General features: G+C 38.8%; 2 protein-coding genes and 1 pseudogene across 3 annotated transcripts; 2 read left to right on the top strand and 1 right to left on the bottom strand.

Annotated features, from left to right (window-relative positions):
- Positions 1-303: 303 nt before the first annotated feature.
- On the bottom strand, positions 304-1998 carry LOC114745935 (uncharacterized). Its single transcript, XM_028934111.1, has one exon. It carries the CDS (start codon positions 1773-1775, stop codon positions 441-443), a length of 1335 nt encoding a protein of 444 aa, XP_028789944.1. The 5' UTR covers positions 1776-1998; the 3' UTR covers positions 304-440.
- A 4716-nt stretch (positions 1999-6714) lies between these two features.
- On the top strand, positions 6715-8013 carry LOC114745978 (F-box protein PP2-A15-like; annotated as a pseudogene).
- A 560-nt stretch (positions 8014-8573) lies between these two features.
- LOC114745980 (putative homeobox-leucine zipper protein ATHB-51) lies at positions 8574-13418 on the top strand. Of its 2 annotated transcripts, none has more exons than XM_028934158.1 (3): positions 8574-8643; positions 12455-12780; positions 13152-13418. In XM_028934158.1, exons 1-3 carry the CDS (start codon positions 8631-8633, stop codon positions 13407-13409), a joined length of 597 nt encoding a protein of 198 aa, XP_028789991.1. In that variant the 5' UTR covers positions 8574-8630; the 3' UTR covers positions 13410-13418. The 2 variants fall into 2 exon arrangements, with proteins under 2 accessions (XP_028789991.1, XP_028789990.1); XM_028934157.1 differs by lacking the exon at positions 8574-8643 and adding an exon at positions 12113-12211.
- The last annotated feature ends 2318 nt before the right edge of the window (positions 13419-15736 follow it).

Here is a 15736-nt window from a genome sequence, read left to right as displayed (position 1 = left end):
GTGAACAAGCTCATACATATCTAAAGATTATTTCTTTTTTGCCAAATAATTAAAGTCAACTAAAGACCCTAAAAAGAGAAGGAAGAAATGACTTAACGAATTTTAACTCTTAATGAACCTGCAACTAACAACCTGCACATCGAGCTGTCTGTAGTTTAATTCCATTCATATTGACTTAATTAAAATGCATGGACGCATAGAAGTATTGATGTGCGACAATATCACACAGTATTGGCGACATCTTCCAAAAACATATCCATAGTTGAGCACGCTGGCGCATGATATGATCATAATGAAACGAGATGAGGAGATTTCAACCGTTACCGAACTGGATAATCGTCAAGAACTCATACTTCAAAACTATGGGAGCTGCATATATACAAGGATTTACGATTAAGATTATTAATAACTAATGTTATCACATCTACAATTCGGCTATGCTAGTTGGAAGAATGTTGCTGCTGGTGAACACCCAGGAGTTCAATCTCTCTCTGGTGAAACATCAAAAGCATTCTTTCAGTTTCCAGCTTCCTCCTCTCGTTTTCAAGCTTAGCTCTCTCCATCTCTCTCTCCTTCTTGCTGCTGAACCTCGCCCACTTCAGCCTCTGCTTTTCCAGATCGAACGCCCTCATCTTGTGCCTCACTTGCTGCTCCTCCAATTGTATCAGCCTCGTCTTCATCCACTGCTTCTTCTCCCACGCGCTCCTCCCTCCATCCTGCAACACCCCTGTCACCTCCCCGCTCAGTTGCTGCATCGCCTGCGACGCCGCCTTCCTCTTCCTCTTCCGGCTTGATCTTCCGGTCCCTTCGTTCATCTCGTCCTCCTCCTCTTGTTCATGCCCGTTTTGGCCTTCCACCGACTCGTCTTCTTCCTCCTCCGAATATGCATCCGACTCTGAGTCCGAGTCGAAGTCGGACTCGTCTTCCACGCTTCCCCCCCTCAGTCCACTTTCTGTCGCGTGAGAACATTGTTGCCTGAGAGGTGCCGCCGCCGTCGCAGGATGGTGATCTGTACCGACCTCTGGCGACGGTTGGGCTGCAGAGGGCCCATTAGCGACGCCGTGACCACAACTGTTATGGTAAGCACACATTTCCCTGAAGAAAAGATGCTTTGAGTTAAGCAATTTTCGCGCTTCTTCTTTCATCTTGGGGGACAAATCCATAGTTTCTAGCAGGCTCTGGTTTTCCACCACTCTGCAAGCCGTTCCTCTGCCCAGAATATCATTCACCCTCTTGTACCTCTTGTTCAGGTCGTTGAACTTGTCCTCACATTGCTGAGGGGACACGTAGAACCCTTTCTCCATCATAGCCCTCGACACCGATTTCCATTTCCCCTTCTTCTGCAACAACCCCGCCGGCTTCTTCTTGCCGGAAGGATCAGTCCCTTCGGAAACAGCTTCGTCGCCAATGTAATAAACCGCCATGATCAACAGCCTAACCATAGTGTCTGTCCACTTCATTCTCTGCCAGGGTGATATATTCTTGCTCTTGGGGTCGCCCGAGCTGTCATCGGCAGCGAACCCAGGCTCTTCTTCGTCGCTGAGGGCCGTCTGTTGCTTGCTCTTGGTGGAATAAGGGTAGGCATGTGTGGTGTGTGGATGGGGATCGAGATCGTGGTGGGGAGCGTAGGAAACCACTTGAGGATTACTGTGAAGATGGTGAGGGTTTGGAGGATTCGAGAGGTTTTGTTGCTGTTGCTGTGAAGAGTTGTCCACTCCTAACATTCCAGAGCTCATGCCAGGGAAAATTCCGCCACCGAGTCCATTGGTTTCCATCAGAATTCTAACAGCTGAAAAGAAAAACGGAGAGGCAAAAATCAAATTCAAAGAAGGAGCTTGTCAAGGACGTGCAGTAAAATCGAGAGGGTAGGCATGAGGGTTGAGAGAGAATACAAGGGCGGAACGTTGAGGATAGAAATGGAGGAAAGGAAGAGAGCATGCAAGTCAAAGGAAGAGAGAAGCAAAAATGGATTGGGAAAAAGAGGATAACACGAAAGCGGGGGCAAGAATGAGTATATACAGAGATGGAGGCTACTGGTTTTGAGTAGGTAGGATTACCAAAAAACGGGCCCATGGTTTCTCTCTCTCTCTCTCTCTCCCCCCCTATCTGCTTTATCTTCGTAAGCCTAATATCAATAATCCACAGGTTTCATGCAAAACTGCGGAGGCGTGAATAGTATCGCCAACCAAGAAGGGCCCATTGATTAAAAAATAAAAATAAAAATCCCAGCATTTTTTTTTTTTGAAAAAAAATTCTATTCTATGTGCCTCCCTCTCCAAATTAAGCGACTCGATTCCAGTCTAACAACAAAATTCAAATTTGTCGTCTTCTAATACGTAACATGCATTAACCCAACCATCCGCCTTTGCTTAATGCGATTTCTACTCTATATGTTCATTTCTTATTATTCGCATATTTAATTTATTTCAAAACTGGTCTATTTATGTCTTCCCTTCCCTTTACGTGAAGGTTGTGTGTAAATTCTCACATCCCCCCAATATACTTTGACCCCTACCGATGCCAATGGTTATTTGAGATATTTTTAATCTAACGGTTAAATCGTACTAATAAAAAAAATCATGACTTCAAATATCACATTATCAACGCTTCACAATCTCTGGAATTACATGTTTTTATTTTTAAAAAAATCGAGTTGATTGCATTGTGCATAAACATAAAAACCTTTTTAGATGGGATATGTGCGTGCAGATTATTATATCTGTAAAAAATGTATGTGGATTCTCCATTCAGCGGCTGGCAATTAAAGAACTAGGGTCTTCCAAAAACATGTTTCTTACCGGCCTTCCTGGTCTTTGACCAAAAGAATTACACCGTTTAAATTTACAAAAACTATTCGCACATAATATAAAAAATTTAGCAAGTTGCACCTGAACCACGAACAATATAATTCCTTAAAATGAAAATATGTTCTGATTTGCATTCGCGACTTCAACGTGGGAAGGAGAGAAAAGAAGTCACATACGATTAATCAGGCAATAAATGACTTACATTAAAATCAAGGAAGGTGCCACTTGTAGACAAAAACATGAAATTCATCTTAATTAGTCCTTCTCTGTTCGGAGTCCAGTTCAGATCCCGCAGTTAATTCAAAAATACGTATATAGTACTATAGCATATATGCATTGAGAAAACTGGAAAGGAATTAATGTCTTAAGAGTGGTTATAAGACTTGAGAGGCGTCTGCATATCAAATATAGCAAGGAAACACCTGTGCGTATGATCCTTTATTGTTCTGTTCCTTTCACTGATACTCTCGGTTGAGTCAAAACTGGACGGAATTGATGAGACTGAGAATGACAAGTAGGCCACATGCGTCTTCTAATTTTCAGTTCCTATTAAAGCCACTTGCTTCGCGTCCTTCCCTTCCTGGCTCCTGTCATAGCCCACTCGCCGTGTCCATTCTATCTAATCTATCTGTGCTCTGTGCAATGTTTCGATCTCGAAACCTATATTCATTAATAATTAATAAATAAAACTAATTTATGATAGCCAAAAAAAGTACTATTTATTTATTACTCTTCCGGTTTTTAGTATATGACTTAATTACTGAATTGATTTTAATTTTAAATATGAGACATATTTTTCATATTTATCAATTTTTTTTAAAAATTACCCATATGGATATTTTCTCAATCATAATTAAATAAAAGAGGAAGGGAGGATATTAAGAAAAATGATTATGGTGTTTTAGAAAAAACATGTCATTTTTTTATAATTAACTAACTTACCTAATTTTTTTAATTTAATCAAATTAGTTGAATAATATTGAGGACCGAAAAAGTATCATTATTATGATGTAAAAACAGGCATCACTTTCCCTCGTACTTTAGTACTAAATATGAGAGATGAAGAGAATAATTAAAAAATGTGAAATTAATAAGGATAGCATGAAGAAAAAAATATTTAAGATGAGATCATATCCATCAACTAAATTCAATATTTAAGATCAAAATAAATAAATGAACTTCTAGTTTTACCTCGCCTGCCGCTCATATTGAATCAAGAATCCTCTTCAAAGATGACAATATCTTATCTTCCGTCATGCTTTAAAATACCGTCTGCCACATAATTGCTTAGAAAAAGAAAGTCTAATCTCTATCTACTCCCGCTTCGCTCTGATGGTTTTCTTCAATTATTTGCTTATCGGAGGAAAAGAAGGAAGGCCCTACATCGTAGATATTATGATTCTTCCTTGGCAATTACTCAGAAAGTACGGAAAATTACATTCTTCTTAGCTCTCGCTTATAACGACACTTTTTTTTTTTTTTGAATACTAATCGAAGCTTGCCTACGCCATCTAATTCCTTGATCTCTCTTAATGATGAATTGTTGATGGCTGGGTTATTATGTTCTACAAATACAAGCGACTCTGTCAGCGTTATCGTCGGGATATTATCCGTCACGGGGGTATTCCTCTCAAAGAATTTTTGTGACAGCCTGTCTCACTTTATTTCCCAAGTGTTTAATAAGGGCCCCTTTATTATGGATTCACAAGTCTGAGCTATTATTAGAAGCCGACTCCAAGCCACCTCTTATAATCTACCGTGTCAAAAAATGGTTCATTCATATCCCACTACCATTGTCTCAATCGTTGTCTATCACTTGGCAGGAGATATTGGCGTTGCTTCACAATTTCACCCCTTTAATGTCAAGTCCACTGCCTTGTCCTGTCTTCCAATATTCTCTTAATTTGTAAAATTTGTGTTTACTTAATATTATTTTCTCTTGATTAAAAAATAATAATAAAAACCTACAGGTTGCAATCAATTATGGTCACGACTCCATGGTATAGTTATAAATTTTAAAACTAGTTTTTGAGCATTTTTTTTTATTAAACATAAAAAAATCACGATTTCCACGTAGCAAGTAACCTGCATGACTTCCGGCCTCTGCAACCCGGGCGGTCTGTGCTTGAACCGGCTGGCTAATTCTGGGCGGTGAGGTGCATAACAATCATCTTCTCTCAGGCCAGTAAAACTCTTGCTTGCTTGGCGCCTCAAGCAACAAATTAAAACATAGCTTATTTTCGTGACCTCATGCTCTGAACTCATTTCTTTTACGCTATTCGAACCTCCTGGTCTCTGTTTGATTCCTATTCCTCCCGCTTTCGTTTTTTTGCATTTCACTCCTTGTTCTTGACCTCCGACTCTGTTGTTGCCATGGCCTGAAGCAATTGTCCTACGACTCTACAAAATTTTAGGCATTGGTCGACATGGGGGCCACCCTGTTCACCCAGGGACGAACGGCGCGACCATCTATCCGGGCCATGGGGACATTACTGAGAGCTTTTTTCTCTATTTGACTCCGCCGTGGATTTGCAATTTGGCATGCCTGAATCGAGCTTTCCGTGGTGCGACGTTCTTGGATAGTTCTCTTCTGGGTTAAGAGAGATGGCGTTTGAGTAATTGGAATCCTGTAATTTGTTGTATCTTGTGTTCGATCAAATTGATGGTATAGGATTTTAAGGAAGTATGGCTGAACAGGTCACGTGCAAGGTTTGCATGTCCATATCGGCGAAAGCAACGGCGATTCCTTGAACTGATGATCGTAGATACTGGAATTAGACTACCACCGAAGAATCTAGGTTAAAATCAGAAATGTTACAATAGTTTTAGATTGCTTAAGCTTAGAGGCTGGAATTGGGCATGCTTTAAGCTACCACAGTGGATACGGACACCCCTCATGGGCTCATACTTCCATTTCTTTTAGTTATACACACACCCTGCGTGCTTCAGCTGCGCGGATTTCAATCTCTGATGTTTTCAAACTCTTAAGAACTATAAAGTTGAGTTTAGTGTCAAGCTTCATTGAGGAATAGAAGAAAAACAGTGTGGCTTTTGGAAATTGTTCGACACATTTCATAGTTCTGTGGTTATAATTAATGAAAGCTCCATATATTTATACGAGGCCTAAAGCATGATGTGCGAGCAAAGGGAGGAGTGTTGTAGTTTGTGAGTGGTTGGTGGACTAGTTGACAAAGAATGAAATGGACTAATATCTGAAGGATGGACTCCTGGAAACTAGAAAAGCTTTGGAGAATCAAATAATACTGCTTGAATACTGATCAGATGCACTTATTTTGCTTTTGATTCTAGTGTTGATGATCACATACTGGAACTTAATGTTATATATAGTGGTAAGAATACATGTCTAAATGGCAATTATGCTAGATTATGAATAGTTTCTTAGCATCACAGAAAAGCAACGTGGCTTTATTTTGGCTGTCAATACCTAATCCTGAACACGAGTACCTAATATGTGCTTCTGTCAGTTTCCTATGCGACTAACTCACAAGATATAACATATATTTTAGAGAATACAATGAAAGACGGGAATGAAGCTTTTCTTGACATTCGGCGATCAGATTTTTGTCCCTTTCAAATTCTTTTATCTGGGGATCCACTGAGAAGCCTAGCGGCATTTGTCAAACTTAGAGCTAATCAGCTTTTATTTCAGAAAGAAGTTTCCTTATGGCCTCCCCTCAAACCTCTCTTTTATTTTATTTAAATTTTATATCTCAAGATCTACCTAATGATATCTGATATCATCGTTCTAAATTAACTAACTACATAATTATAATTATAATAATAATTGTAACAGTTTCAATAACTTTATACTCTTCCGGTCTTAAATATAAAACTCTTATACTAGCGCATATAAGGATCTTACATTTAGGATAGGAGTACTTGTTTTTGAGAAACAGGTATTGTTAACATTTAGTTTTGATTCTGATCAGACCAAATTATCCAGTTGATGAATGATGGTTCTTTACTTGAGATGTAGGGAAGTTCTCTTTTGCTCCAGACATTTTGGTTCAAATTTCTGACAAGCTCTTATTTGGGTATCCATACGCGGTCAAGTGGTTATCATTATCGGCACTTTAACTTTCTTGATGATGAATGGCCTACGTGTGGGATAAGTTTTTGAGGTGATGCTTGGTTCAGCTTCAAGGTTAATTAAGCATGTACCCCTGGACCAAACTTATTTGCCTCGTGAACTTGGTTGGTTCGGTTAATTTGGGCTCTTAAGTGAGAGCTATCGAATGCTGTTTGGTTTATGCACTCAATGTCATCCCATGCTGATTGATCTTGATGTTGAAGCTATTTTGTTTTCCTTTTGTCCTTTTAAGTTGTTTGCATTCTTTCGATTTCTTGTTTCCATGTCTTCTATAATAAATTTCAATGCTCCTGAGTATGGATTTACCATGATTTGCTTGTTCCACACTGTGGCTTATTTGCAGCAAATATGGTGGTTTGAAGTGGATGGGGATGTGAAGTTTCCATTTCCCACTGATGTTGCTCCACCTTGGAAATTTTCCTGAAGGCTTGGAAGGCGAGTATGCAATTACGAGCACACTCATGGTTGGAATATAAAACCAGTGAAATTTGAGTTGTCAACTTCAGATGGTCGGCAAGCATCGTGTGAGAACTGTTCGGATGAAACAGAGTATGATGATGCATATGACGATCATAAGCGGGGATGCTGGGTGAATTACAAGGTGGGCGAACTTCTTGTCAGCTGAACTGAACCTGCCACTGAAGTTAGGTTCTCCATGAAGCTGGTGGATTGTACACATTCCAAAGGTGGGCTTTGTGTGGATTCGGTGTTTATTATTCATAGTCATTGGAAGAATCGCAAGAGAGAAGGCATTTTGAAAGCAGTCACGCATATAGGGGTTCCTTTGGCAACGTCAGATGTCCTGATACTGTGTCTGGATCATCAATCATACAGTTACACTGTCTACTTTAGAAGAAAAGTGAAAGTTTGAGGATGTCATCTTTCGATGAGATTTATTTCTCATTCTTTTGGGGGCCCTGTTCAGCTGTTTTCATGCGTTACCCCTTTGTCCGATGAGCTTGCCAAATTAAACCTAAGAAAAGGGACCAAACCAAAAAAGTCTATTTTTTATTGGTAGTTCTACTTGTTTTATTTTATAGGTTGTTAATATTACATGTTTACTTTTTATAGTATAAATTATATTACAAACTGAGTCTTATATTTAAAACTAGACGAGTATTATTAAAAGCAATTGTAAGGATCACTTTTTATTAAAGGGCAGTATCTTTTTTTTTCATCGAATTTGACTTTACAATTTTATAGATCATTCTTATCATTTGATTTTTTGTCTTTTTAAAATGTCACTCTTGGATTCATTCAGAATGTCTTTCGGTAAAAAAAGCCAAAGACGGGTAAAATCAACAAAAAATGCGGAGATGGGTAAAATCAATGAAAAGTACTGACATAATTAAATTGTTAAAGAAAACAACTTATAAATCTCTCTTTATTTTAGTTACTAAGTAAATAAATCTGGCGAGACACATGGTAGGCACTAAGCTGTGCCATTTTATCGATGGCAAAATTTCAAACTAATCAATAATGGTTGGTTAAAAACAAAACATAAAACTGATGAGATCACAAAGTACAGTGGATGGCCTTCAATGTGAAAGGGAAAAAAGACTGAGAAGATGCGACTTCATCAATGGGAGTAGCTCTTACTGCCAGAAGAATATATGCTGAATGGGGGAGTGACCATCTTTCTACTTTCCGGGAAAACAAGGGAAGAAAATAGTGTGCTGCTTCTGCAAGAATACGTAAAGAGGTTGGAAACGATGCCATTGAAAGGTAGAAATTGAAATTTACTTCCATTGATTGCACTGTCTTAACTGCCCCGTTGTACGTCGTAGGACCAGTCCCCCAAGATTCCTAAACCCTTCGTAGTCAAATCCAACTAGAAATTAACTGGTAATCCGGGGGGGGGGAAAACAAAAAAAGTGCCCGCCACAGTGTCATTATACCCCCCTCCCGGGGGGCCACAAGTAGATAAAAATGGATGCCATGCTAAAATTAGTACTTTCAAGGGTATTTTAATCTTTTTGGAGACAGGAGGAGAAAAGTAGGAACGATGCATATGGAAGGAAAACTACACACTGGCCAACAGAAGCAATCCAGCTTAGGTCTGCAAGAAAATCAGAACTTGGCTGCGCTTGAGCTCACTCTGTCACATAAGCTTTGCATCCAGTACCATCCTCAACCAGAAATTTACCTCTCAAATTATGCATCAGTATAGTGAGTTTTTGGGCACATAAATAATTAAACACAGTATTAGATGTGACGATCATAACCATAAATTTAAGTCACACACTTACCCTATAGAGAACATACTCACATATTTAGAAGTCATTCAACATGAATGCAATTTAGAGGTGTTTCGTCATGTCTTGTTTTGACAACAATCAAACCAAAAGTTGAGGGTTGTGTAACTCTTGAAAACCAAGCTTTGGTAGTTAATGGTGGTATTCATGATGGGACACGCGTCCATTTGAATTTTGGTTTGTAAGCGTCAGATGATGCAAGTTGGGGTCACTATTTTTGCCTTGTCCCCCATGTGAAAGAGGTAAAAAACGCATAAGCTGCCATGAATTAAATGTAAAGGTCAGGATAGGAGTGTAGTGTGCTGAAACAAGGCATCATTTTGAACCATATCGCTTGTGGTGCAAGAGAAAGGGAACATAATTGTTACTCACATTGGTTTTGAGTCAGACCAGTGTAGGGGAAAGAGGAAGAAGGAAGAAGTAAAAGGTTGTGGGTAAGAAGGTGATATTTTCCTAGTCATTGCCATCTGTGGACTGCTTCACATTAACGAGTCAAAGCTTTGAGACCTGATATTTTGGTTCTTGTTTGGGGTTGTGGTTGGGTGGTTTGAGAGAAGTAAATGATTCACCCTGCCTTCAGTTTAATGTATTAAATGGCTTGGAAGGATCTGCAAATCTCAGTGAGGAGGATTGGCCCTATGACATAATGCCAAGTAGGATGTACGAGAGGCAATGGTCCCTATTCGGCGCCGTTTGCGTACATTCACTAATAGTTGTTCTTGAGGTACCCTCTCGTCCTCTGTTTTCACTACAACTAGTTTAGGCTAACTCATTTTTGTAGGGTAGAGTTGAAAGGCATTTCACAAGTTCCACTCTTTAGTGAAACATTTCACTCGACGTCCTCAAGTTTACGATATTCACCCTTCAACCACCCCCTTTTGGACCATCCTCCCCCCTCCCCCTTCCTCTCTCACTCCCATCCATGACGTAAGTTTCACTTTTTGCAGGTATTATCAGTCTCAGTCTCGCCGTTGATTTGTCATTTTGTTTTTTATAAATCTTATCCTCTTAAATGTTCCTCGTTGCCAACTTATAAACCTCTCTATTTCGTTACTACCTTTGACATGCATATCTTTTTGTCACTCGCATGATGCTTCACATTCCTATCCCTAGAAATCCTTCTTGGAGCAGATGTATCAAACAAATGCTTCAAGAAGAAGAGGAAGAAGAAGAGTACTTGCATGCTCAGCTAGTCTGTTCAGAGGTGGTTTAGGCATCGCTTGGGTGGAGAACAATTCTTCAATTTCTACTGCACTGATAGTCTGATACAGTTCATGATGTTCCATTCCAGAACATTATAGGCCTTTTGGTCAAAACTCAAACTCGAGTGGGTGGATCTAAAGTACAAAGAATTCACAAGGGAATGAGAGACTAAAGACTTGCATGGAAAATGGAAGAAGCATCAATGAAAATATCCCCCCCTTGAGTTTTACTTTGCGAATAGCTATAATGCAAATCAACATCAACAATCAATAATATATATATGGCCAATAGAAAAATGCACTATCCATAAATTATGAATATTGCGAGTTACATACTTCAAACTTACATGTCACATCTTTCTAATCAGAAACTTGAAGCTCCTTGGTCCCATTTAGACCCAGCTGATTAATTACAAGCACTGATGTTTGTTGGTTTTGATCGTTTTCGTTCGGAACTATTGACTCGTGAAAGGTGAACATGTGAGTGTTAAAGGACCAATAAATGTGTTATCTTTCTCCAAGCATATAAAACAAGAGAAACTACAAAAGAGGTGCAGAGAATTGCCTGCACCTCTTTGAATCTGAAATTTGACCTTGTTATATTTTTGGCCATATCCTCGTGCCAGAGTCTCGCAATTAAGTAGACAACTTTAAAATTAATGTACAAGTAAAACTTCGATTCTATAATAACCCCCACTCATCCATCTCTTTCAACATTTTGGAGGTCAAGGCCCCCCCAGTCCCATCGTGGATCCTTGTTTCTGGTAAGTTGGCTCTAGACGGCCCTGAACCACCCTGGCCTGCCCCGCAACTAGAAATTGAATTGCGTTTCAATTTTTCAACAAGATTAAAACTAAACCCAGATCCCGATTTCATGCACAGATGGCTAGAGACACAGAAAGTATCAGCTTTCTTCTCTGCTTCCCTGCCACGTTATAATAAAGGCGAAAGGGAGAGGGGTGGGGGTCGAAACCACAGGGATGTGCCCCAACCTTCTGTTTCTTTCCCCTTATCTTTACTTATTTTTTTAACCGGTGTTGCAGTTGTGTCAGGCCTTTGTGTACTGGTCACCCACTTTAGAAGCCAAACCTCTTCTACGTTGTGTTGGTCAAGCATTGTTTGCTCTAATTTTGCCTGTTTTACAAAAACCCCCATCCCCACTATAACAAACCATGAATCCAAGATACTATTTTTTGTAGATAGAAAAATGTTGACACAGATAAGTATGTAGTGTGAGTGAGACCTAGGATCAAATACTGTTGACATCATCTTGAGGGGGAAAAGGAGAAAAAGATAGAATCAGAGAGAGAGAGATGTCGGTTGGGAAAGGGAAAGAGAGAATTCAAAGGTGTTGATCAAAATATATGGTCCCCTGTGATAGCTGCTTCTAGTACCAACTGACATATGCCTTCCCTTTCTCACGCCTCGTTCTGACTACTCTTCCTCACAGTACGGCTTCCTCATTAAACACACAACTTTGTTGCGCCCCAAAAGTGAAGTAGCCAGAGCTAAGAAGCTCACAAGTATCATCCCCTTCCCTTCTATCTCATTCCTTGCGCCCATAAAGGGAGGAATAGAACCTTTCATCTCTCGGACCTCTCTCGCCACGCCTCTCTACTCTCAGCATACTCACTCACACATCTCTGTCTCTGTGGTCCATCTATTCAAACCCGGTTTGGCCCATATAAGACACTTGACTTTGGGTTGGATTTGAAACAAGAGACAGGAAAGTGCAGGCAGCTGATATGGAATGGAATGGAAGCATGAGACCCTTTGTTCCTCGAGCTGAGTCTTCCTTAAGTTTCCTCTACAACTATAACTGCAGCCCATATCCAGGTAAACAACAGCAAAAAAACACTCGCTATACTCTTTTCAAGCTTTCATCACCTCTATCCTCAATTGTCAACTTGCATTTCCCTTTGAATCCTTGTTTAGATCCAAGCAACTTCAGGTAAAAATGACTTCACCTTCAGCCAGCCTAGTGATAGCCTGTGTTACGAGTCCATCTTTGTAATTGAATAACTTGAACCACAAGCAATTGTGCAAAGCAGTGATTATGACCCTCCGTTATGTGTTCAGGAATGGAAGTGAAACATGCAGCGGCGGCACCAGGGTTGGTTCCGGATATGGAGAAAATAAAATACGGGAACCAGATGGAGAAGAAGAAGCGACTGACGAGCGAGCAGCTTGAGTCGCTGGAGAGGAGCTTCCAGGAAGAGATAAAGTTGGACCCCGATAGGAAGATGAAACTCTCAAGGGAGCTAGGACTGCAACCTCGCCAAATTGCTGTATGGTTCCAAAATAGGCGTGCTAGGTGGAAGGCTAAGCAGCTGGAGAACTTGTATGATGCTCTCAAACAAGAATATGATGCTATCTCTGAGGAAAAACAGAGGCTTCAAGAAGAGGTACGTTTATTACCATATGTATTTCATACTAATCTCACATCTTTCTTCTCCTCCCCCCCCCCCCCCCACCCCCAACCATGCAGCTCATGCACATCATGCAGTTTCCTCATGACAAGGACCTCTCACTGCATGTCTCCACAGATAGCTTTCTTCAGAAATATTACGCCTGTCTTTTGAACTCTATATATTTTCATTTTCATTCGTTTCAACAAAAAGTTCTTCCTTTCCTTTGTTTTGCTTTTCTTGACGTTTCTATGCTGAGGTTTGAACAGGATATTATATTCCCCCAACCCTTACAACATATATATGTATGCTCTAGTGGACGGTGGGGCAGAGTGGCTAATTCCTAGATAGCTGCTATATAACTGCAGGTTGTGAAGTTGAAGGCAATACTAAGAGAGCAAGCTTCAAAGACACAAGTCTCTGCAGGTTATACAGAAGTTTCTGGGGAAGAAACAGTGGAAAGCACGTCAGAGGCAGCACTGCGCGGCTCTAACAAGCAGCCACGGGGAACGACGTCGAGCCATCACCCGCAGAATATTGCAGAAGCCAATTGTTCTTTCGCTGTAGAGGATTATAGCACTGTTTCACTGCCCTACTGGCCCGCTCTTGTGCCTTATTATCCTTAATTTGCTACTTGTTTTATTAAGCTGTGTCAACTCTATAAAACCAGTTTAACGCAGTGTGCTTGCTAGATCAGAACCCCGACTTTTGGGACTGACCATTAGCATTAACGGAGACCTGTTCGTGTGATAAAATGAATTATATAAGACACTATTACTATTCATCAGGCCATTAGTAATTAGTCTCTCTCATTATGTTGCATCGAGTCTTCCCTCTCATATGATATAACTTGGACTGCATCATATAGTAATTAGTCTCTCTCGTTTATCTTGTTAGTATTTATTTTGTAGTACTTTTCGTGGGCTATAACTTGGACTGCATCATATCGTTATTCTTTTCATCCCTTCTTTTTTTCCTCTTTTGTTGAGGGAAAGAGTTTGATTTTTTGCCCATTTGAAAAGGGGCTGGAAATCTCTTCCAGGACGTGCCTAGAAACATGAATGGGTTATTCACTATTCCCCTCCAATCCAAATGGCTCTGAAACTGCTGTTCATGCATTGATGCCATCGCTTTTCTTGGAACCAGCGAGTGTAGTTCTATCTTGATGTTACAACTTTGATATTTCTGCGTACTTTAAAATTTAAAGTCGGTTAATCGATTCCTGGGCGCTCTTTTTCCACCCTCCAGAGACTCTAATCCGATGAGTTGTTATCGAAATTTGATTTTCAATTTCATCGTCCATGCTTTTTATCGGCGATGATTTTCATCAGTAATGCTTTTTGTGGATATGAAGTAATTTATTAGTTTGATTATCAGATAATTACTAAACATGTAATAAAGTCTGAATTTATGAACAAGACGTCTTGATGTCATTTTTGACACGTGGTTTTATAAAATTTCAACTCGTTTTGTGATTAAAAAAATGTTCACATATGGCATGGAACTAATACTTTGGGTCCAAGCTGAAACACACGCACACACAATTATGGGCCCACTCCAGTCTAGATGAGCCTTCCGGTTTCGTGATTTGGGCTTCCATAAGGCCGACACAGAATCAAAGAATAAGAGCCTCCAACAAATAAAAGTCGTGAGCTATCTATATTTAAAAAAAAAAAAAATAAGAGCCTTTTTAGGGGGGGGGGAAGAAGGTTAACTACGTGTTTTCTTTTTGAAAAAACCTTAACAAGTCATCAGGGAAAAGGACAAAATGAAAATAAACAATTTATTATAAGATTCTTTGCTTCCAAAAAATTACCTCTTATGAAGGAGAGAATAGTCTCCCTTATTTGCAAGAGACTCTGTCCTTTTAAAAAAATATATTTTCTGTATTACTCTTTCGATCCTTAATATAGGACCCAATTGTTAAGTTGGTTTTGGTCTTAAATATGAGACTCATTTCTCATATTTATCAATTTTCTCTAAATTACTCATATGGATACTCCTTCAACCATAATCAAGTAGAAGAGGAAGATGGGGTATTAAGAAATATTATTATGATATTTTAGGAAAAACATGTCACATTTTTTATAATTAACTAACTTACCTAACTTTTTTAATTTAATCATATTAGTTAAATCAATCTTATATTAAGAAATGAAGAAGTATTAAATTTAAATTTAGATTTAAGCAGTTTAAAATTTCACATAATTCTGACTCACTATTGTTTTACCTGACCGTTTGTCTTCATTTGAAGTCAGACCTTAGCAGCCACCCCCATTGTCTACGGCCTTTTTTATCATGGGAAATTTAACATGCAAGGTAATATCTAACCATAAACGGCCTATCGTAGATTCACCAAATCACAGAGAAAGTCTTGGTGATCTTACGCCAGCCACGTGAACGTAGTTTTATCAATGGGCCTGTTTGGTGCAGTGTTTGAGGAGGCAAGAAGTAGTTTGTAAATATGACACGTTAGTTAATAAATTTGAGAGTTGTTTGTAATAACTTTTAACTAATATGATCTACAGGGGAAAAGCTGTTTTTTTAAGCCTAGCTGTAAAAACACCTAAGAACACCTATAACTTATTTATAACTTATGCAAAAATAGCTTTTTGAAATTAAAAGAGATTTTTATCCTTATGTTTATATTATTTTTATACTTCTCTCTATATGTTCTTTTTGTAATATTCTTTTAAACAAAAATCATTGTAACAGTTTTTATAATATTTTTAATATTATTTTTATTTAATATTTATATAAATTATACAGAGTATATCATCTAATTAATTGTGTAATATTATTTTGATTAAAAAAATTTCACATTACTATATTTCTAATTTAAATATATTTTATTCATTAAATATAACTTTTTCATATTATAATAATTTAAAATTATAATATTCTGTAAAGTCATGTTTTTAATCATTTTTTTATTTAATAAAATTTATACTTA

The sequence above is a fragment of the Neltuma alba genome, unplaced genomic scaffold (assembly GCF_004799145.2).
Source record: "Neltuma alba isolate B1F8T4 unplaced genomic scaffold, ASM479914v2 tig00004862_pilon, whole genome shotgun sequence".
NCBI classification, from domain to species: Eukaryota; Viridiplantae; Streptophyta; class Magnoliopsida; order Fabales; family Fabaceae; genus Neltuma; species Neltuma alba.
Note: the sequence above shows the minus strand (reverse complement) of the source record. Positions and strands in the feature narration are given on the sequence as shown.